A 21,374-nucleotide genomic window follows, 5' to 3' on the forward strand; every position below is an offset into this window, starting at 1 on the left:
CAACCTGAATCTGGAGCTTGGAGGATCTTGGACTGGAACTGAAGGAAGAGGCTTATACTGGTGAAACCTATATTGAAGAGGTTATCAGACTTCCATGTGTAGATTGGGACCTAAGGGAGCTTTTGTCAGAATTGAGCTGAATTTCTTTGATTTGGCAAGTGCAGGGTATTTAGTTAGGTTATTTATCTAGGAAATATTTCCTATTTCCCTCTTATATTTCTTTCTTTTATTATATTTATATTATATTAAATTATTAAGAACTACTAACAGATTCTTTTTTATTTAAGAAGTTAATTATTTTAATAAAGGGCAACCACAAGATTATTTTAGAATCCTTACATACTTAGTCAAACCCTTAATTGAATTCCTTATACCTGGTCAGAAATGCAGGCGTTAGGAGGAAGGGTTGGATTTATGAATGAATGAATGAATGAATGAATGAATGAATGAATGAATGAATGAATGAAAAAATATTAAGTGCCTTCTATGTGCCAGGCAAAATTCAAAATTGGCACTGCACAGCCCTAGGGAAAGAGTTCTAAACCTGAGTTGATTAATTCTTCCAAGGAGGGGCCATGTTGTCTATGGGCCAGATTCAAAGGTAGACTTGATTCAAGCTGACACACTGTGAGTTTGATCATGGACAAAATGAGGCATTTCTAGGTCACTGAACAGTTACTAAAAGGATATTTACTTAACCATAGTACAGAAAGAATATTCAACAAGGATACATACAGTAGTTCTTAGCTCAGATAGTTATAAATCCCCTAGTCTCTATATAGAAATGTGTCTGGTTAGCAGGAGAGGGCATGGTGACTTATTCAAGTCTGGGGACATCTGACCACATGTGACTGGGCATTTATATGCCCTTAGGTGAAGAAGAAGCCAATAAGGCCAGAGGTTACCAGAACAATGTGTCAAAGGAGATGTAGCATGAGCCTTGGCCCTTTGGACTAATCAATGCTGGGGACAATTTTGTCACATTTTAGAGAAAAAACACCCTAACTCCTGTTTTAGGGGGCAGGGAAGAGAATAGTGGTGAATATTGGCCTATCCCAAGAAGGTATTTGAGGTGTAAAGGAGCGAGGTGGTGGTGGGAAGCAGGTGGCTGACAGTGCCAGGACATATAGCAAGATGCCCTGGATAGATGGATTGATGGAATGTGAAGGAAAGATAATGACCTCAATTTGGGATATCCCAGTAGAGATTTCTAGCAAAAGTCAGTTGGATCCATGATTTCAACTGTGTAGAATCTTTCTTCCCCAATGCAGTTCAAAACTCTTCCATGCTATGGGAGAGAATTAAATGAATTTTCTGTGGCTAAAAAAAATTAATCTCTGGACAATCTTCTGTCAATAACATTCTCGCCCAGCTGCCAGGCAGAGGGCAGGCAAGTGAGCCTAGCTATAGCATCATGGCATCCTGTGAGAGAAGCAGGTACAGGAGCTCTGGGAGTAGCAACACCTCCCAGACCATCATTCCTTCTTCAGGCCCAGTCCTCACAGACATCATCTGGGGATGTCTACGATATTCTACAATAAAGCATTTTGCTAACTGAAGCAGCAAGGCACCCAAGGGAGAAATAAAAGGCAGTATGTGCCAGCAAGACAAACTACTACCACCATTTTATCCACTATCTCCCCTCAGACTTTGGCAAGCACAGCCCAGGATCCTGAACTCAAGAGCATTTGGAATAGCTTTGTTTCTAATCCAGTGTCCTCAGCCATCATCCTGAGGAGCAACCTCTGGGGAAATGCAGCCTAGCAACTGTTCCTCCAGATGTTAAAGCCACAGCCCCTAAAGACCCAGAAGAGAAAGTTCATGTCACCCAAGATCTTGGCACTGTAATATGGTTCAACATCAGAAAATTATATGATTTTATCATTGAAAATGACATTTAATTGAGTCAAATTTATAAGAATACAAGCCATTCCCCAGTTGATAAATGGTCAAAGAATACGAACAGGCAGTTTTTAGATGAAGAAAGCAAAGCTATCCAGTCTTTTTTTTTAATTATTCTAAATTATTGATTAGAGAAATGCAAATTAAAGCAACTATGAGGTACCACCTCACACCTATCAGATTGACTAATATAGCAGTAAAGGATATTGACAAATGTTGAAGGGGATATAACAAAATTGGGGCATTTTTGGTGGAACTGTGAACTGATACAACCATTCTGGAGATCAATTTGGAACTATCTATGCCCAATGGACTATGACCCAACAATATTCTGTATCCCAAAGAAATCAAAAAAGAGGAGAAAGGACTTATTTGTACAAAAATATTTATGGCAACTCTTTGTGGCGGCAAATAATTGGGCACTCAGGTTTTGCCCATCAGTTGGAGAATGACAGAACAAGTTGTGGTGTATGATTATAATGCAATGCTATTGTGCTTTAAGAAATGAAGAGGATTCTTTCAGAAAAATCTGGAAAGGTTTGTGTGAAGAGATGCAAACTGAAGAGAGCAGAACCAGGAGAACATCATACACAGTAACAGCAATACTGGTCAACTCTGAAAGATTTAGCTATTCCCAGCAATACAATGATTTAAGACAATTCTGAAAGACTAACGATAAAAAAAATGTTACTCATCTCCAGAGAAATGGACATGTTCATTCAGGAAGCAACTATATAAGGAGAAGCGAAAATGTGAAGGACGGAAGCCATGGGATCTCTCTGATGTTGGAGGAGGGGAGAGAGGGAAGGAGACGGAGAAAGGTGGGAGGGAGAGGAAGAAATAAAGGCCAGGCAGAAGAAGAAAGGAAGAGTGGAAGGAGGTAAGAAAGGAAGAAAGGAAGAGAAAGAAAGAGGGAGAAGTCATTAAAATCACAGAAATGGACGATCTCAATCAGTGAACAACCGTATAAGGAGAAGCGAAAAGGTGAAAGATAGACACCAGGGGATGCCTCTAATGCGAGTGCAGAAGAGAAGGAAGGAAAGAAAGAAGGAGGGAGTGGAGGAAAGTAACATATACCCTAATTGGCCACGTCCAATAAGCCGCTTCCAAAGCGACGCTTCTTTCAGCGTCTCCCGCCCCGCTCTCCCAGTTCCTTCCCAGCTGGGTTTGTTTTTGCTCCCGCGTGACGCACGCGACACCAGCACGCAGGTGACATCAGCACGCTGGAGAGGAAGGATGACGCCGCACGAACCACAGGTAGAGCGTGCAGGGCTCCTAGTTCGAGCTCTGTCCGCTGAGCCAGAAAAGCACCTGTGGGGCAACCGCGACCCCCGGCTTTGTCCCGAGCGGAGCATGGAGCTAGCCGGGGCGGGCGGCTGAGCTCGGCAGCGCGACGGATTCCGGGAGAACAGCCGCCCCTGGAGGAGTCGGGGTCAGGGTCCTGGCGGGCCCGGGGGCAGCGATGAAGCGGAGGCGTCCTCCCGTCTTGGCCGCGCTGCTGCTGCCTCTGTTGCTGCTCTTCGGGGCAGTCCCCCACGCCTGCCCGCAGGAGGAGGCCCCCACCGACTGGAGGGCCACGCTCAAGACCATCCGCAACGGTGTGCACCGCATAGACACGTACCTGAACGCGGCTCTGGACCTGCTGGGTGGCGAGGACGGCCTGTGCCAGTACAAGTGCGCGGACGGTAAGAGCGGCGGCGGCGGCGGGGTCTCCTGCCTCCTTAGGGGGACGTAGGACGCCGCTTGGACCGCTGCGGGAAGCCCAGGCGGCGGTTCAGCTCCCAGCCTGCTGCTAACTAACAACTGTACTGCTAGAGATGCCATTTCTAATTTAAGTTGGAGCGCAACTAGCCCGGGAGCTGCTGCTATTATCGCCATTATCATCACCACTACTACCCCTTTACTTAGAATGATCGTCACTTTCACTGCTAGAGCGCTTAAGTTAGGCTGAAGAAAGGCTTCACATGTGTTGTCTCTGCGTCTCAGCGCAAGTCTGGGAGCTGGTAGAATTACCATTTCTACTATTATTACAGAGGCAGCTGGGCCTAGACATGGGAGGTCCTGGGTTCAAATGTGGCCTCAGATGCTTCCTAGCAGGGTGACTCTGGGGGAGTCACTTAATCCCCTTTGCCTAGCCCTTTCTTCTGCCTTGGAACCAATATACAGTATTGATTCTAAGAAGAAGGTAAAGGTTTGTTGTTTTTTTTTAATTTAATTGTAAATATAATTATATTTTATAAAATATAAATGTAATAATATAAATATAACAACTATAAATAATAAATCATTAAACATTTTTTCATTTAAAAAGAAAACCATTCTGCATAGAGTGCTGTCAATGCAGAGTTCTTTCCATATGTCTCTCATTCAATCTTCCCAAGGATCCTGTGGCCCTCATTCTACTGAGGAGGAAGCCAAGCCTGAGAGAGGTCGAGTGACTGGCCCAGCTTTCACAGTCAGTTAACAAGCATGGATTAAATTCTTGCCCTTGTGCCAAGTATTGAAAGTGCAAAGGAATGGAAAAGGCCAGTCATTGCCCCCAAAGAGCTCACATCCATATTGGGGAGACAAAAATCAGGGTCCCCACAAGCTCTCTATGGCGTAAATGGAAGCTGTTTGGGGGTCTAGGAAAGGACTCCCACTGAAAGGAGGATTTTAGCTGAGGCTTGAAGGAGGCCTCAAGGAGGAAGTAAGAAGGAAAATGTATGAATTAAGTGCAGGGTCTGGTTCAAGGAAGAATCGGAGAGGAGGCCAGAGTCTGAGAGAATTTAGAGGGGACACCATGGTGGGGAGATGGAAGAGGAAGGAAGGAGCCAAACAGAGGGTCCTTGGATCTTGAAAGTAATGGGGAGCCATTGGAGTTGGTTGAGTAAGGTTAGTTAGGATGTGTCTGAGCCTGAATTAAAATTCAGGCCTTTCTGATTCGAAGTTCCATGCTTGAATTTTTTTTTTAATATTCAGTCATTTATTTCAGTGTAATTGGTTTTCTTTGTAGTTTGGTGTGTTTCATACATTTAAAAACATGATTCTGAGAAGTCAGCAGACTGCCAGAGGGAACCATGACACCATAAAAGGCTAATAATCTCTCCCAGCCTAATGCCACAGTCCCTAGAAAACAGCCCTCGTGTTCTGGGACCCAGATGAAGCAGATGAAGGGCTCTTGGGAGGGGGGCATCTTTGGTTGATTTTGTCTTTTAATTATGAAGGAAATAATTTAGGAGGGCCATCCCCTTGGCAGAAGGAGTAGAGACCCCTGTAACCAGCTCTGCACACATATTCCATTACTTTTATTATCTTTTAAAATAGATTTGACTGCCATTTCTTGTTTTTATATTGCCCAGAGCATTTCTATAACCCATTATGGTTTGCAAAGAAGCACTTTACGCCTGATCTCAGCTCCTCACAATCCCCTTGGGAGCTTAGGCTTTTTCTCCCCTGTTTACAGACAAGGAAACCTTAGGTAAGAATTGAGCCTCCATGCCTAGATGAGTAGGATTTGAACTTGAATCTGCCCAGGGATTTATCCCTTAGAACAAAGATTTTTTTAAAAAAAGAAAAGAGAAAGGAGAGGGAAGAAATTCAGCTAAACTGATCTTCACAGAATAATAGCTAATACTGCTTATGGGGTTTCAGTCCCCCTGCTCGTAATTACTTTTGACATTGCACCAAGTGCCCTGGGCTTGGAGACAGTGTTGCACAATGGAAAGAGCGCCAGATCTGGAGTCCTAGGAGCCGTGGAAGGTTTTCAGTGAGCCGGTGTCCCAGCTGGACTTCGGGGGTTTTAGATGTCACAAATCTGGGGCTGAGGCTACTGAGGCCTCTAGGGTGGTGGGCCAGTGAAAGGAGCTCCTGGAGCTTTGGAGATGCCTGATGCTCTCGGGGGAAAACCAAATCTGTGTGGGGAACAGGATCCCATCCAGTCCAATCACGTTTTCTTTTTTAAATAGATGAAGGAAGAGCTCAGAGAGAGGTCAGGTTGCTCTGAATCCTTGTGCTATGGCCCTCACCCCCAAGGCCACCAATGATGCATGTGTAACCCCAGGTGGCAGGACAGGGTCATCAGGGGCAGGGGCTGAGAAGGAGTTGTGCTTCCCATGGCCTGCAGTGGATATCACACTGACCTCAGGTCACAAAAACCCATGTTCACCCTCTTCCTCTCTTTCCAATCATTTAAGCTCTCTGCCTCAGTTTCCTCATGTGTAAGTCCTCCTGGCAGGGCAGGCAGGAGGACTGGGAGAGATGAGCTACATAAGCTTCAGGCTCAGTTTCAAATTTCAGGCCAGGTTACCCCCCCCCCCCCCCCCAGCACATATCGATCTTCCAGCTCTGCCTTGGGGAAAGGTCCCCCAGTCAGTCAGCAAACACTATCAAACGCCTGCTACAAGCCAGGCTCCGTGCTAGGCCCTTGGGGTACAACTCCCAAGAATCTGCTTCTGGAGCCCAGCCTAAGTTTGTTCAGAAGAGTCGGAGGGCAGGGGGAGGGCAGCGGGCGGCCCAGGACGCCAAGGCCTCTGGGCAGCCTTTGTGCCCTGCCGCCAGCCGCTGACTCCCATTTCCTTGGGCTTTGGAGAGGACGTCACCGAGCCCTGAGCTGCTGAAGCTCCCGCGGCCTCGAGAGGCTGTTCTAGACAGGCTCAGGGCCCGCTGCGGGCCGAGCACAGGGCCCAGGGTTGGGGCCATGAAGGCGAGCTCCCGCAGGCTAGTCTAGTGTGCACAGCCGGCACAGGCCCCAGAGGCAGGGGCAGCAGCCACATCAGGGGGAAGGCCAAGCTGTGGAGGTGCAGCGCGGTGGACCTTCGCCTTCCAAAAGTGGGGGGGGGGGGGGGTCGAGGCAGGAAGGGCCAGCTGGAAGCATTCTCCTCAGGCTCACTGAGAAGCCAGAGGCCTCAACTGGGGAGAGAGAAAGGTGACGGGCAAGAGATCTCCCAGAAACACAAAGGGAGACCTCCGGAGCGCCCCCAACTGAGGGAGAGAAATTGGGGCTGGGGGTGCGGAAGTGGTGCATGAAGAGAGCTGCAGAGAGATGAAGCTGAAAGGAAGGGGAGACTCAGACCGGAGCTCTGAGCCGGACGGGGCGCCAGCAGTCACTCAGCCCGCACCGGGTCCTATTCACTTTGGCCACACATGCAGGCCTGCCCGTTCCACCTCTCTACTGGAGACCACTTATCCCCAGAGGACCCCCCAAAGAAAATGTGGCAGTGTGGGGAGTGCAGCCGTGGGAGGAGTGTCTTATTCTCTGTTAATCCTGTCCCACTATGACCGGGCCAAACTGGCCTTGTTTGCTGTGGGGGACCCTGCATTGTCCTGGGCGCCTTCTTATAGCTGTACCCCCTTTAGCTCAGCCTGAGGGCCGCTTCCCAGTCTCTGCCGCCTTCTGCTTCCCCGCCAAAAGTATCTTGTGTTTATTTTGTGGCCATTTCCTCTGTGCTTACACTTGTCTCTTGTCTCGTGGGCTTCTTGAATGCATTTTTGTCCTTGCACCTTCAGCACAGACTGAAGGAATGATGTTGATTTATGTACCATCTCCGTCTTAAAAAAAGCTGCTGTCTTTTTTGGTCTTTTCACATCTTCTAGAGATATTCTGGAAGCTTTCCTCTAATTAAAAAACATTTTGTGAATAATGAATGCACCATTTAGACATTAAATTTGTGGCCTCCGCGCTCCTTGCGGGATCAGCGGCTCCCCTTTTCTGGGTCTACAAGGGTCTTTGCCTTCTCACACTTACCATGTGCCTGTTCTTGGAGAGGGCTGGGGATGGGGCCTGTGATTTCACCGATCGTGGGCACTGTCGGAGGAGTTCCAGGGTCCTCTGTCAGTGTGAGCTGCCTAGAACACAAAGACTAAGGACCCACAGTCAGTGTGTCCCAAAGGCCTTGAACCCACATCTGCCGGGCTTCCTTTGACTCTGCATTGTTATTTACAAGTAGGAGGTCCACCTGATCCCTGTTGGGATGTGGCGCTCCAGCTTTGTTTCCTGATGCTGGACAGGTGAGGAGAGCCATCACACCTGGCAGATTCTTGTATGATCTTCCATTTGCATGGGAGACCCTTTGAGCAATGACTTACACGACCCTGACCTCACTTTCTGTCTTGGAATCGCTCCGAAGTATTGGCTCCAAGGCAGAAGCGCAAGAAGGGCTGGTCAATGGGGTTAAGCGACACTCCTCCCCCATCCCACCCCCGCGTCTGGGAGGTGCCCAGGACCTCCCATCTCTATGCCTGGAGCTCTCCATGAGCTAGCTCCCAAGGAGCCCTGATACGTAGTACTTTTGAAAAAGATCTGTCGCTGGTATGACTGTGAAGATGCCTGCCATCCGCACCATCATGAAGTTGTCTGTTTAAGGGAGATGCAGCTAGAATCTAAGAAGCCTGTCTAAGAGCAAGAGCTCCAGGTACTTTAGGCCAAAGAGGAACCTGAAAGGATGGCGTGAGCCTGGAAGATGATTGTCCGGGAGGCCAGAGCCCTGCTTACCGGGGCCATCTTTGCCTACCACGCCAGCCTCGACTGTGCCACCTGGAGGTCCTTGGACTCTAGGCCATTATCCAGTTGGAGAATAGGCCTTATGGGGGAGCCAGGGCACCCTGTCTGGGTCCCTAACCCTCATAGCTCCTCCAGAGACGGACCTTTGCTAATAGGACTTGGGGCTAAAGCACCCAGATGGCGTCTCTTGTTCTTCTGTTGATGTCCAGGATAACTTTGAAGACCTTCTTTGTTTTGTTTTTAAACTCTGGCTTTCTCTCTTAGAATTAATCCTGATTTCACATGTAATACCCAGTGGAATTATGCGTGGACTATGGGAAGAGTGGGGGCAGGGGAGGGAGGGATAGAATAGGATTCTTGCACCCAAGGAATAATGTTCTAAATTGACTAATTCAAATTAAATAAATAAATAACATTTTAAAGGTTTTTAAAAAAAAGAATTAATCCTATCATTTCCAAGGCAGAAGAACAGTAAGGGCTGGGCAATGGAGTGACTTGCCCAGGGTCACACAGCTAGGAAGTGTCTGAGGTCAGATTTGAACCCAGGAGCTCCTGATTCTAGGCCTGACTCTCAATCCACTGAGGCACCCAGCTGTCCCCCATTCTGCACTTTAAAAAAAAAATTATTTTGTGAATAACAGTTCCTTAGTAGTTTAAACTTATATTTTATCATTGTGAAGTAGTTAACTGAAATGTAACAGTGTTATTTGTATTTTTTAGGATCTAAGCCTGTCCCTCGCTATGGATATAAACCCTCACCTCCCAATGGATGTGGTTCTCCGGTGTTTGGTGTTCATGTAAGTGTTATTGGTTTTATTTTTTAAATGCTGTGGCCAACTGCATAAAAACAGAATAGGTTATATATTTGACAATCAGTTAAGTATCTGTATAGTTGCAGGAAACTTTTAATAGATGTTATAAGAATCAAATTTATCCATCCTCTCAGTATTTTGTGGTTGTTACATAAAATCAGGCAGTACTTCTAATTAGAACTATAATGATTGAATATTTTTATTATTCAACTGTGTTATTTGCCAATCAATGATTTTTACACAGTTTGAACTAAATTATTTCTTGATATTATAAATGTGTAACTTAATGGTACATAAACTGTAGATAAAAAGAAAACATTGTACCTGTTAAATTTATGGTTGGACTGAATATTTAATTGGTCACCAGGGATTTAATTTCTAAATTCCAAAAATGAATTACTAAAGTAAAATGGAACTTGTGATAGTTTATTTTGACAATAGAGGGAGGATATTAAGGAAGAGAGAAAAGGGGAGGGAGAGAGAGAGAGTTAGTATTAGTTCCAGGGCCAAGTCCAGTGCCCCTCTGTATGTCTCTGTTTCCACTTTTCAAGACCTTTTTCTTTTATGTCACTGCCCCTAAATTTTACATCTACCAATCACAGCTGACACTCCACTCTAGGACTGCCCACTTTTTTTTTTTTAACCCTTACCTTGTATTGGCTCCAAGGCAGAAGAGTGGCAAGGGCTAGGCAATGGGGGTGAAGTGACTTGCCCAGGATCACACAGCTAGGAAGTATCTGAGGCCAGATTTGAACCTAGGAACTCTCGTCTCTAGTCCTACTCTCAATCCACTGAGCTACCCAGCCGCCCCCTTGCCCACTCTTTCACACATGGATCACAGACCTCCCACTAAATGTATGAAATGGATATTCACAACTTTTTGTGATTAAAATCCAAAACTGGTAGATCTCCATACTCAACTTTAAGTACTGTGTGTACACTTTGGGGATTAAAATCTGAAAATCGACAGAGATTACAATTTAATCTTCACAATCAAGGAAGAGCTAAGTACCTTCGTTGTTACAATCAGGGAAAGTCAAATCCAATCTTCACATACCTCTAAATGTCATATTGGAGGGATGATTAGGTGGGTCAGTGGATAGAGAAGCAAGCCTAGAGACAAGTCCTTGGGTTCAGATGTCAGATGTGGCCTCAGACACTTCCTAGCTGTGTGACCCTGGGCAAGTCACCTGACCCCCATTGCCTAGCCCTTACCACTCCTCTGCCTTGGAACCAATACGCAGCACTGATTCTCTGATGAAAAGTATGGGGTTAAAAAAACATACACCTCTCCAAACTTGTGGGCCTTCGTGTCCCTGCCACAAGGGGAGAGACCTGCCTCGTCTCAGTCTTGTAGAGTCATGATTGGTCAGCGCTTCGACAAGCATGCTTCTGTTTTAAATGTTTCACATTGTTGTGGCTAATTTTAATTCTTTTGATGCTGCTCTTTTTCTGTAGTCAGTGGCCCTTTGGGTACGGTTTTAGGCTGCTCTCCAGACTGGCCAAACCCCAGCTTTTGGGTTGCTGTAGATAATGATGTTGGAAGGGGTCTTTGGGTCTTCTGGGGACAGGTCCAGGAGCTGCAGAAGGGCCATGGGGAGAGCAGAGAGACAGCTGTGGGGGAGAAGGGTGCACGCTGTCCTTGGGGGTAACCATGGGCGTTGGTAACCATCCCGGTCGTGCTTTTGGGATGCTGTCTGAAGGGCTTCTCTAGGCAGAGGACGAGACTTTGATCGATGGAGCAAGCTCACATGTGTGAAAACCCTGTTTCTAGCTTAACGTCGGCATCCCTTCGGTGACACGGTGCTGCAATCATCATGACCGATGCTACGAGACCTGTGGCAGCACCAAGAACGACTGCGATGAGCAGTTTCATTATTGCCTCTCCAAGATCTGCCGAGAAGTACAGAAAACGCTGGGCTTGGCCCACAGTGTGCAAGGTGAGGCTGGCTGGGAGGAGGAGCGGGGAGAGAACCTGTTCTTACGCTGGGGTGGCTTTTGTGGAGAAAGACCTCAGGAGACCATGGGGACACCTCCACCCTTGGGAGGGAGCCCCGGCGGGCCTGGAAAATTGTCGTCCACCTCCTCTTTAGGTGTCGTGCAGTGAGAGATGTGCGAGACTAGCTAGCTAGGGGGGAGGGATGAATAAGGAGCTTTCAAAGGGGTCTTTAACGATTCAAGACCTCTAGTGCAAACAAGGACACATGTAAAGCCCAGTGGAATTACGCGTCAGCTACGGGAGGGGCTGAGGGAGGGGAAGAACATGAATAATGTTCTAAATTGACTAAATAAAAATGTCCAAAAAAATGATGCAACTGGATAAATTGTCTGTGGTTACCAAGAGAATTTACACTGGGTGATCTATTAATAAGTGAAATTTTAATGCCCAGAACGCTGCCTCTCCGAATTCTTACTTGTCACAGTCCTGACTGACCACATGAGGGTTCTAAAAATGGGTTGGGATTATCTGTGAATTACATAAATAGGTCAGCACATAGACACAGGGATTCAAGGACATGGGAATGCACTAACAAGGAGGGGAACTTAGATCGAGATCCAAGTGAGGCATGCCATCTTGGTAAGAGAAATTGGGTATAGCTTTTACTTTTTATTTATTTAAATCCTTCCTTTCTGTCCTAGTAGCATCCTTTAAGACAGAAGGGCAAGAGTGAGGCAGTGGGGGGTTCAGTGACTTGCCCAGGGTCACACATCTGAACCCAGGTTCTCTCCAACTGCAGGCCTGGTGCTCTTTCCACTGGGCCACCTTGCTGCCCTGGTATAGCTTTTAAAGCATGCCTGGATCGCTGCACCTTGTCGTCTGTAGCCTGCCTTCCCTGCACTAACAGTGTTTGCTTGTTCCGCAGCATGTGAATCGGCGATGGAGCTCTTATTTGATGGTGTTATACACTTAGGCTGTAAGCCATACCTGGACAGCCAGAGAGCCGCCTGTAAATGCCGCTATGAAGAGAAAACTGACCTTTAGAGGCCTCTGACCGCAGGTGAAGAGGAGCCTGCTGCAGACTGAGCGCCTGCAGGCCAGGGCCAGGCAAAACCTGCTCTTTGTGGGTGGCTTTGAAAAGAACTAAAGGTTTGCTTTGCCATTGAAGCCTCAGCTGTTTGAGGTGAGGCCCCGTGGTCCAGTAGGAGGAGTCCTGAAGGTATTGGCCATCTGGGTGGCTGAGGGCAAGTGTCCTCTCCTTCCCAGCCTTGTTTTCCTCGCCTTCAAACAAGGATAGGCTTGACAGTGCCTTCTTCATGGGCTTTTTGGGAGGAAAATGCTTTATGAACCTTAAAGCACTGTGTACATGTGAGCTCTTTTTACACACATCCCCTCGGATCTGAACAAACTCCCGTAAAATGTATTCCTGTTCTTTCATATGTATTCCTGGGATATTGCCTTATTGTGCCAAAACACTGTGACTAACGGCGAGAGAGCCTGGGTAGTAATAGAAACTTTGGAGAGACAGAAAGCCATACCTGCAGAATGTTTTATGCCTCTCTTTTCCTCCCCTCTTAAAAAAGTAGGTCAAGTTTAAAAGCTCAATATTCGTTCAGCTGGAGAAGGGAGAAAAACCTGGCTTTAGGAAAAGGATCCATTTACTATAAGTAACCTTAAACCTTTGCACTTTGGTACATTGAAGGATTGAAATTTAGTGGGCTTTTTGTTCTTTTGTTTTTTGTTTACTTTTGCTAAATGTATAGCATCTGTTCCTTTTGCAGTGCGTTTAAACCATGCCATAGTAAGAGCACATTCAGCCTCAGGGACAAAGTTATCATGTATCTAGTGTGTATCTGCTTCTCTTGTCAGATAGAAAGTGTAAACAGGGACACCTTTAGGAGCATTAACCAAAAGGCCAGGCCTTATCTGATGCCCAGGGATGCAAACAAGAATAACCCTTTTGATTTGACAAGAACTTGAAGCACAGCCACGCACATCTGTTGGACTGCATCTTTTCAGGGTGTTCAATGTGAATGTATATTTTTCTAAGCACCCATGTTGCTAAGATAGGTAGCTGGGAGAAAGAATGGATTCTGGTGAGTTTAATGATTAAGTTGCTTGTGATAACATTATAACTGTTTGTCTTGGGTTTTTGATTCTTCTGCACTTATTTCTGTTCATATTTCTTGGTTTTCTTTTTAAGTCATAAATTCAAACTAATCTTAGTAATAAAAATATGTTTTGCCATTTGGATAATTTTTTCCCCTTCACTGTTTTCGATAGAAAGGAGGATGAGATCAAAGATAATTTTATGAGAATGCTATAAATCGCTTATTAACGATAAAAATTACTTGTTCATTAGTCACTCTAAATTCTTTATATATCTACATCCAAATGTTAAAAGTCATTCCATAAAACCTTCAGACACCCCTTAGAAATGGCCACTGTCAAGTGGTGCTGCCTCTGCCCTACAGTCTTCCCTCCACATCCCTCATCAGATTTCTTGGTGCATTTCAGTGATGTCTGACCTTAGCTAGCCCTTTCCTTTTTCTCTTCTACAATGGCAAATTACATTAGTCCATGAATCACTTTCATGGGGCCAAAATTTCCTTTTGTAGATTATCCACTCACTTTTTTTTTTTAACCCTTACCTTCCATCTTGGAATCAATACTCTGTATTGGTTCCAAGGCATAAGAGTGGTAAAGGGACTTCCAGGTAAGCATGGCTGCAGTCTAAGACACAGGGTGCTTCCTCTCCTTAGCACCCACCAATACAGACCACCTCAAAAGACAAAAAAAAAATTTTCATCAGAACAAAGGGACTACAGTAGGACTCAGAATTGAAGGTATGTGGTATTTGGGCATTTTCACATGATAAGGGGGTGAAAAAGCTCCCACCCAAACATGAGCTAATCTACCCTCCCCCACCCCACCTACAGAGCCAGTCAGAGCCATCACGCACCAGAATCAGAGTGAGTGAGGGGCACCTCTAGATCCTTGGGAGCTGACGAAGACCACCAAAGACCTACCCCTGAGAGCAGCTACACCTGAAACCCCAGCGGGCGGGGGAGCGCAGACCATGGGCACTCCTGGGAAGGTAGCGCAGAGAAGAGCCTGGAACAGCAGAGACTGCGGAGATTCAAGAGCTTGCCTCAGGCAAAATCCTTGCTCCTTAACTCCATACACAGAGAACCTGCGCATCTCATGCAGATTTCTGACTAAAAAGGGAAGGAAAAACTTCCACAGTGATGGCAAATTGTGCATAGAACCAACAAACACCTTTCAAGAAAAACAAAAAAAAAAGTATTGGCGTTCGAAAATTCTTATGGAGGAAAAACTCAGGCTACCGAGGAAATACAGGAGGAAATTCAAACAAAGACAAAGCCTTCTAAAAAATGGAAATTGTCCACAAGCTCTGGAAGAATTTAAATTGTAGCTTATCAAAAAGATGGGAGGCTTCTTGCAAGAAAAGTGGGAAATGGTTCAAAGAGAAAATCAAAAAAATTGTAGCAGAAAATCAAAAAATTAAAGCAGAAAACCAGGCCTTAAGGACCAGAATAGGGCAACTGGAAACCAATGCTCTTGCAAAACAGCAAGAATTAATAAAGCAAAGTCAAAAGACTGACAAAATAGAAGAAAACATAAAATATCTCACTGACAAGGTGACAGATCAGGAAAACAGGGAAAGACAATTTGAGAATCATTGGTCTACCTGAAAAATCAGCAGAAAAACGAACAGAAATTTTGACATACTACAAGAAATCATCCAAGAAAACTGCCCTGATGTTCTTGAACAAGGGCATAAAATAGACATTGAAAGAGTTCATAAAACACCCTCTTCACTAAATCCCCAAAAGACAACTCCCAGAAATGTAATTGCCAAATTCCAGAGCTTTCAAGCTAAGGAGAAAATTCTAGAAGAAGCCAAAAAGAGATAATTCAGATACCAAGGAGCACCAATCAGGATCATACAAGACCTGGCAGCTTCCACACTAAAGAACCTTAAGGCCTGGAACATGATATTCAGAAAGGCAAGAGAATTGGGTCTTCAACCAAGGATCACCTATCCATCAAAACTGACTATATACTTCCAGGGTAAAGTATGGGCATTCAACAAAATAGAAGATTTCCAAGTATTTGTAAAGAAAAGACCAGAACTAAGTGGAAAGTTTGATATCCAAACACAAATATCAAGAGAAACATGAAAAGGTAAATAAGAAAGAGAGGGGAAAAGGGAAAAAAATTTTAGAAGAATCACTCATAGGAAAAGATTGGGGCATTAAGGGCTATAAGATGATATGCAAAAAAAAGAAAGAGTGGGGGGGGGGTGGATTTAAGATGGTACCAAGAGATACTTGAAGAAATAAAATAAATAGAATAATCTTTATCACACAAAGATACATATGGGAAGGGGAGGGGAAGAATACTCTTATAAGAAGAAGGGGAAGACAGTGCTAGTAGGTAATACTTAAACCTTACTCTCAGTGAAATGAATTCTGAGAGGGAAGAGCATCTAGATCAATTGCAATCTTGAATTCTATCTTATCCTACAGGGTAAGTGAAAAGGGAAAACTAAGGGGGGTATTGAGGGAGTACAAAAAGGGAGGGAAGGAGAGGGGGGAGGGAACTTAACAGACCCTAAAAAAACTAGAAGGGAACAAAAAGGGAGGGACCAGAAAGGGAAGCATACTAAGGGAGGGGATTAGGGGGATTGATTAAAAGTAAACCACTGGTTTAAAAGGATATAGCGAAAGAAGAAAGGACAGAACTAGGAGAGGATATCAAAATGCTAGGGATATCACAAGTGACAATCAACTTTGAATGTGAATGGAATGAAGTCAAGCATAAAATGTAAACGAATAGGAGAATGGATTAGAATCCAAAATCCTACCATATGTTGTCTCCAAGAATCACACATGAGGCGGGTAGATACTCACAAGGTCAGAATTAAAGGTTGGAGGCCTATTGGGCCTCAACTGATAGAAAGAAGGCAAGAGTTGCAATCGTGATATCTGACAAAGCCAAAGTAAAAATAGACCGGATGATAGGGAAGGTAAATAATCCTGATGAAACGGAGTATAGACAATAAGGAAATATCACTAATCAACATGTATGCACCAAATGGTATAGCATCCAAATTTCTAAAGGAGAAACTAGTAGAATTGAAGGTGGAAAAAGATAGTAGAACTATACTAGTGGGAGACCTGAACCTACCACTATCAAATTTAGGTAAATGAAAAAATAAGAAAGAGGTGAATGAAATCTTTAGAAAAATTGGAGTTAATAGATATATGGAGAAAAATAATGCAGCACATTGTACATTCACAAAAATTGACCATATACTAAAGCATAAAACCATGGCAAATGCAGAAAAGCAGAAATAATAAATGCAACCTTTTCAGATCATAAGGCAATAAAAATAATGATCAGTAAGGGTACATGAAGAGCCAAATCAAAAATTAATTGGAAATTAAATAATATGATTCTCCAAAATCAGTTAGAGAACAAATCATAGAAACAAATTTCATCGAAGAAAATGACAATGATGAGACATCCTTTCAAACTATGGGATGCAGCCAAAGCAGTACTCAGGGGAAATTTTATATCCTTGAGTTCATATATTAACAAATTAGGGAGGGCAGAGATCAATGAATTGGACATGCAAATCAAAAAACCTGAATGCGAACAAATTTAAAAACCCCAGAAGAAAACCAAGTTTGAGATCCTAAAAATTAAGGGAGAAATTAATAAAATCAAAAGTGATAGAACTATTGAACTAATAAATAAGACTAGAAGCTGGTATTTTGAATAAACAAACAAAATAGACAAAGTACTGGTCAATCTAATAAAAAAAAAGGAAAGAAGAAAACCAAATAAACAGTATCATAGATGAAAAGGGAGAGCTCACCTCCAATGAAGAGGAAATTAAGGCAATCATTAAAAACTTTTGCCCAATTATATGGCAATAAATAAATATGCCAATCTAGGTGATATGGATGAATATTTACAAAAATATAAATTGCCTATTAGCAGAAGAAGAAATAGAATTCTTAAATTATCCCATATCAGAAAAAGGCCATCAAAGAACTCCCTTAGGGAAAATCCCCGGGGCCTGAAGGATTCATAAGTGAAGTCTAGCAAACATTCAAAGAACAGCTAATCCCAATACCAAACAAACTATTTGACATAATAAGCAAAGAGGGAGTTCTACCAAATTCCTTTTATAACACAAATATGGTACTGATTCCAAAGCCAGGCAGGTCAAACACGGAGAAAGAAAACTACAGACCAATTTCCTTAATGAACATAGATGCAAAAATCTTAAATAGAATACCAGCAAAAAGACTCCAGCAAGTCATCGTGAGGGTTATTCATGATTAATTATGATCAGGTAGGATTTATACCAGGAATGCAAGGATGGTTCAATATTAGGAAAACCATCCACATAATTGACCATATCAACAAGCAAACCAACAAAAATCACATGATTATCTCAATAGACGCAGAAAAAGCATTTGACAAAACATTCATTCCTATGGAAAACACTAGAAAGTATAGGAATAGAAGGATCTTTCCTAAAAATAATAAACAGTTATCTATCTAAAACCATCAGCCAACATCATCTGCAATGGGGATAAAGTAGATGCATTCCTAATAAGATCAGGAGTGAAACAAGGATGCCCATTATCACCTTTATTATTTAACATTCTACTAGAAACACTAGCAGTAGCAATTAGAGAAGAAAAAGAAATTGAAGGTATTAAAATGAACAATGAAGGGACCAAACTATCACTCTTAGCAGATGATATGATGGTCTACTTAAAGAATCCTAGAGAATCAACTAAAAAGCTAGTGGAAATAATCAACAACTTTAACAAAGTTGCAGGATACAAAATAAACCCACAAGTCATCAGTATTTCTATATATCTCCAACACATCTCAGCAGCAGGAATTAGAAAGAGAAATTCCATTCAAAATCACCCTAAACAATATAAAATACTTGGGAATCTATCTCCCGAGACAAACACAGGAACTATATGAACACAACTACAAAACACTTTCCACACAACTAAAACTAGATCTGAGCAATTGGAAAAACATTAACTGCTCATGGATAGGACGAGCTAACATAATAAAAATGACCATCCTACCCAAACTTATCTATTTATTTAATGCCATAGCCATCGAACTTCCAAAAAACTTTTTTTACTGAATTAGAAAAAGCCATAACAAAGTTCATTTGGAAGAACAAAAGATCAAAGATATCAAGGGAAATAATGAAAAAAAATGCAAAGGAAGGGGCCTTGCAGTCCCAGATTTCAAAGTATATTATAAAGCAGTGGTCATCAATTTGGTACTGGCTAAGAGACAGAAAGGAGGATCAGTGGAATAGACTTGGGGTAAGTGACCTCAGCAAGACAGTCTATGACAGGCCCAAAGATCCCAGCTTTTAGGACAAAAATCCACCATTTGATAAAAACTGCTGGAAAAATTGGAAGACAGTGTGGGAAAGATTAGGTTTGGATCAACACCTCACATCCTACACCAAGATCAACTCAGAATGGGTGAATGACTTGAACATAAAGAAAGAAACTATAAGTAAATTAGGTGAACACAGAATAGTATATATGTCAGACCTTTGGGATGGGAAAGATTTTAAAACCAAACAAGACTTAGAAAGAGTCACAAAATGTAAAATAAATAATTTTGATTACATCAAATCAAAAAGGTTTTGTACAAACAAAAGCAATGTAACTAAAATCAGAAGGGAAGCAACAAATTGGGAAACAATTTTCATAACAAAAACCTCTGACAAAGGTCTAATTACTCAAATTTACAAAGATCTAAATCAGTTGTACAAAAAATCAAGCCATTCTCTAATTGATAAATAGGCAAGGGACATGAATAGGCAATTTTCAGTTAAAGAAATCAAAACTATTAATAAGTACATGAAAAAGTGTTCTAGATCTCTTATAATCAGAGAGATGCAAATAAAACAACTCTGAGGTATCACCTCACACTTAGCAGATTGGCTAACATGACAGCAAAGGAAAGTAATGAATGTTGGAGGGGATGTGGCAAAGTCGGGACAGTGATGTACTGCTGGTGGATTTGTGAATTGATCCAACCATTCTGGAGGGCAATTTTATCACCCAAATGGCACTAAAAGACTGTCTGCCCTTTGATCCAGCCATAGCACTGCTGGGTTTGTACCCCAAAGAGATAATGAGGAAAAAGACAAATATTCATAGCTGCACTCTTTGTGGTAGCAAAAAACTGGAAAATGAGGGGGGATGCCTTTCAATTGGGGAATGGCTGAACAAATTGTGGTATATGCTCGTGATAGAATACTATTGTGCTCAAAGGAATAATAAAGTGGAAGAATTCCATGGGAACTGGAACAATCTCCATGAAGTGATGCAGAGCGAGAGAAGCAGAACCAGGAGAACAATGTACACAGAGACTGATACACTGTGGAACAATCGAATGTAATAGACTTCTCCATTGGTGGCAATGCAATGTCCCTGAACAATCTGCAGGGATCTAGGAGAAAAAACACTATCCACAAGCAGAGGAAAAACTGTGGCCATAGAAACACCAAAGAAAAACAACTGCTTGACTACATGGATCGGGGGATATGATTGGGGATGTGGACTCTAAATGAACATCCTAATGCAAACACCAACAACATGGAAATGGGTTCTGATCAAGGATATATGTAATGCCCAGTGGAACTGCGTGTCAGGGAGGGGTGCGGAGAGGAGAGGGAGGAATAAAAAATGATTTTTGTAACCAAGGAATAATGTTTTAAATTGACCAAATAAAAAAATAATGTTAAAAAATAATAAAAATTAAAAGATAGGTAAAAAAGAAATTAAATATGTCTAACTAAAAAAAAAAAAGAGGAGGAGGAGGAGTATGGGCTAGGCAATGGGGATTAAGTGACTTGCCCAGGGTCACACAACTGGGAAGTGTCTGAGGTCACATTTGAACCTAGGACCTCCCATCTCTAGGCCTGGCTGTCAGTCCACTGAGCTTCCCAGCTTCCCCCTATCCACTCTTGCAGCATTTCATTCCCCAGAAAAAGGTGAGGGGAAAACAGGAGCAGTCATACTGTTTTCCAAAGCATTAATGGAATCCAAGTGACTACTCATGCCAAAACAAGAAATCATCTGATATGAACCCTAATCCCAGTCCAACGTGTGGCCCATATTTTGAGAACCATTGGTCAAAGGCATGAGTTTTAGCAGTCTGATGAAGCCTCTGGACCTCTACTCAGAATAACTTTTATAAGTGTGTAAAATAAAGCATGTAGCATTGCAAAAGAAGGCAGTTATGTTATTATATACAATATTTAAAACAAGTTCAGGAACCCCAAATTAAGAATCCATGGTCCAAGGCTGTTCTCTTCAGGATGCTACCAATCAGTGAGCTCATTAAGGATTGGCCTAAACAATCTTGTAAGAAGGGAACAGAGATTCTTGACATTCACATTCTTAGTGTACTGGCTAAAATTCGTTGACACCAAGAACATGGGAAGGAACTTCATAGGCTCTTGACCTGAGCTTTTCTTCCCAGGATAAGTGTTGAACCTGAGATGAGCATTTGATGATGATGCCTCTGTCATGATTCGATTCTTTCAATCTCCACTTTTCCCTCTTCTTCTAGAATGTCGGGGCAATTTTTCTTGGATAATTTTCTATAGGATCATGTCCAGGCTTTTTCTTTTGTCATGGTCTTCCAGTAGACTAATGGTTCTTAAGTTGTCTCTCCTAGAACAATTTTCTAAATCTTCTCTTTTGTGAATGAGATGTTTCATATTTTCCTCAGTTTTTTTATTCTTTTGATTTTGTTTCCTGCTGCCTTGTGAAGTCACTTGCTTCTAGTTGCTGTATTCTGGTTTTAAAGGCTGAATTTCATCCCTTGCTTTTTGGTCATCCTTCTCATTCTGATCTTTCATCTCCTTTGCCTCATTTTCAAGCTGATTAATTTTGGCTTTCAGAACACTATTTTCTGTTTCCAGATAACTTATATTGCTTTTTAAAAATTTTTCCAGTTGTCTTCAGCCTCTCTTAATTGTGTTTTGAATTGTATTTTGAGTTCTTCCAAAGCCTGTGTCCAATTCGCTGGAGTTTCTGTGTTTTTGCTTGGTGTTCCTTGATCTTCCTCTGTTACATTTTCTCTTTGTTCTTTTGCCTGGATAGAAGCTGTCGATGGTAATTTATTTTTTCTTTTTCTG

General features: G+C 42.9%; 1 protein-coding gene across 1 annotated transcript; it reads left to right on the top strand.

Moving 5' to 3' along the window:
• The first annotated feature begins 3,112 nt into the window (after positions 1 to 3,112).
• PLA2G12A (phospholipase A2 group XIIA) lies at positions 3,113 to 13,390 on the top strand. Its single transcript, XM_001362540.4, has 4 exons — positions 3,113 to 3,587; positions 9,104 to 9,180; positions 10,970 to 11,135; positions 12,060 to 13,390. Exons 1-4 carry the CDS (start codon positions 3,365 to 3,367, stop codon positions 12,176 to 12,178), a joined length of 585 nt encoding a protein of 194 aa, XP_001362577.1. The 5' UTR covers positions 3,113 to 3,364; the 3' UTR covers positions 12,179 to 13,390.
• The last annotated feature ends 7,984 nt before the right edge of the window (positions 13,391 to 21,374 follow it).

The sequence above is a fragment of the Monodelphis domestica genome, chromosome 6 (assembly GCF_027887165.1).
Source record: "Monodelphis domestica isolate mMonDom1 chromosome 6, mMonDom1.pri, whole genome shotgun sequence".
NCBI classification, from domain to species: domain Eukaryota; kingdom Metazoa; phylum Chordata; class Mammalia; order Didelphimorphia; family Didelphidae; genus Monodelphis; species Monodelphis domestica.

Excerpts from the sequence above, each read along its gene's own strand:
- PLA2G12A (XM_001362540.4), top strand. The coding sequence starts at position 3,365 with ATGAAGCGGAGGCGTCCTCCCGTCTTGGCCGCGCTGCTGCTGCCTCTG. Across the intron at positions 9,181-10,969 it reads CTCCGGTGTTTGGTGTTCAT|CTTAACGTCGGCATCCCTTC; the intron begins GTAAGTGTTATT and ends CCCTGTTTCTAG. Across the intron at positions 11,136-12,059 it reads CTTGGCCCACAGTGTGCAAG|CATGTGAATCGGCGATGGAG; the intron begins GTGAGGCTGGCT and ends CTTGTTCCGCAG.